Source organism: Bombina bombina, chromosome 6 (assembly GCF_027579735.1).
Source record: "Bombina bombina isolate aBomBom1 chromosome 6, aBomBom1.pri, whole genome shotgun sequence".
Classification (NCBI taxonomy): Eukaryota; Metazoa; Chordata; class Amphibia; order Anura; family Bombinatoridae; genus Bombina; species Bombina bombina.
In genome coordinates this window covers 866,573,434-866,574,966 of record NC_069504.1, presented here as the reverse complement: position 1 = coordinate 866,574,966, position 1,533 = coordinate 866,573,434, and the positions used below count along the sequence as shown (strand labels likewise).

At 33.6% G+C, this 1,533-nt stretch overlaps 1 protein-coding gene across 1 annotated transcript; it reads right to left on the bottom strand.

Moving 5' to 3' along the window:
* Positions 1-350: 350 nt before the first annotated feature.
* On the bottom strand, positions 351-1,316 carry LOC128664719 (olfactory receptor 1361-like). Its single transcript, XM_053719527.1, has one exon. The coding sequence runs from the start codon at positions 1,314-1,316 to the stop codon at positions 351-353; it is 966 nt and encodes a 321-aa protein (XP_053575502.1).
* Between the last annotated feature and the right edge of the window lie 217 nt (positions 1,317-1,533).

Below are 1,533 nucleotides of genomic sequence, written 5' to 3'. Positions count from 1 at the left end.
GGGATAGGGTAATTCCAAATGTTTTTCAGAAAAAATCACCATAGTAGATCCAAAGTATAAAACCGTAAATGATGTTGTGTGCACATGCTCAGAATGATAACTAACAACATTCTTTAAATCCAAGGGGTTTTCAAAACAGATCATCATGAGTTTAAATTGAAAAATGAAATAAATGTTTCACCAAAGTCATTCTAATAATTTCTTTAATGTGTCTGTAATTAAATTGAATTCATATTCACATTCAATTTATTCAGCCTTTTTGTCTCTCTCCTGATGTTGATGATATGTGATTAAATCAAATTTTTATGTTATAATTAGCTTTATAATCCATAAATCCATATTTTTATTATTTAAATATTTCTACTATACCTTAAAACTCTTAGCCATTTTCTAAAATCTTGGACACAGGTGTGTATTGCTCTCTTCATACTTTGATTTCGTAGACTGTATATAATTGGGTTAACCAGTGGGGTTACTGAGGTATAAAGTAAGGACAGACCTCGGTTAGCATTTATTGAATGATCATTTGATGGGACTATATAAATTGTTGTAAGTGTGCCATAATAAGTGCACACTATTGTCAAGTGAGAACTGCATGTGGAAAATGTTTTTTGTCTCCCACTAGCAGTTGGGATCTTGAGAATGTTAATAAAGATGGAGATATAAGTTACAATGATAAAAAAACATGGTGAAACAACTATAGTAAAAGAACCCACAGATGTGATCATACTCAAAGTGAAAGTATCTGAGCAAGAAAGCTCTAGCAGTGGGGCAATATCACAATAAAAATGGGGAATTACATTGGAGTTACAGAATTGTAACCTGGTTAAGAAAATATATATGACAAATGACATCACAAATCCCAACAGCCAACAAATGGTGACAATTTGTAGCTGAAGTTTGAAGGTCATGATGGACATATAATGCAATGGATGGCAAATGGCAAGATAGCGATCCAATGACATTGCAGCCAGAAGCAAACACTGGGCGACGGTTGGGACACCTAACAGATACAACTGGATAAGGCAACTAGTAACAGACATGGTGCCTCCTCCTAGTAAAACAAGACGTAGCATATTTGGTACAATATTTGTGGTGAATAGAATTTCAGATAAAGACAAGTTGCCGAGGAAGAAATACATAGGGAAGTGAAGACTCTGGCAGGTCACAACTAGGAAAATAACCAGGCTATTTCCAATTAATGTTGCAATATAAAGAACCAGAAAAAATATAAAAAATAGGGTCTTGAAGTTGTGTAGGTTTCCTAATCCGAGAAGCAGAAACTCTTTGACTGCTGTTTGGTTTTGTTGATGCATTTCCTTGAAAAACAAAACAAAAACAAAACAACAGGATCAAAAATCAAAGAACAGTCTTTCATTTTATTTAAAGTATTTTGTTTTATTACAATGGCTGTGAATGTGTTCAGGAATATAACTATTTAATGGTTATTGCAGGTTTTTCAATATTTTGTTCAAATACAGTATGCATCATGGACTATTTAAATGCACGTGCCTACGCCTGCAGTTGTCCTCT

What these genes read in the sequence shown, in the direction of transcription:
- LOC128664719 (XM_053719527.1), bottom strand. Translation starts at nt 1,316, where the DNA reads ATGCATCAACAAAACCAAACAGCAGTCAAAGAGTTTCTGCTTCTCGGA.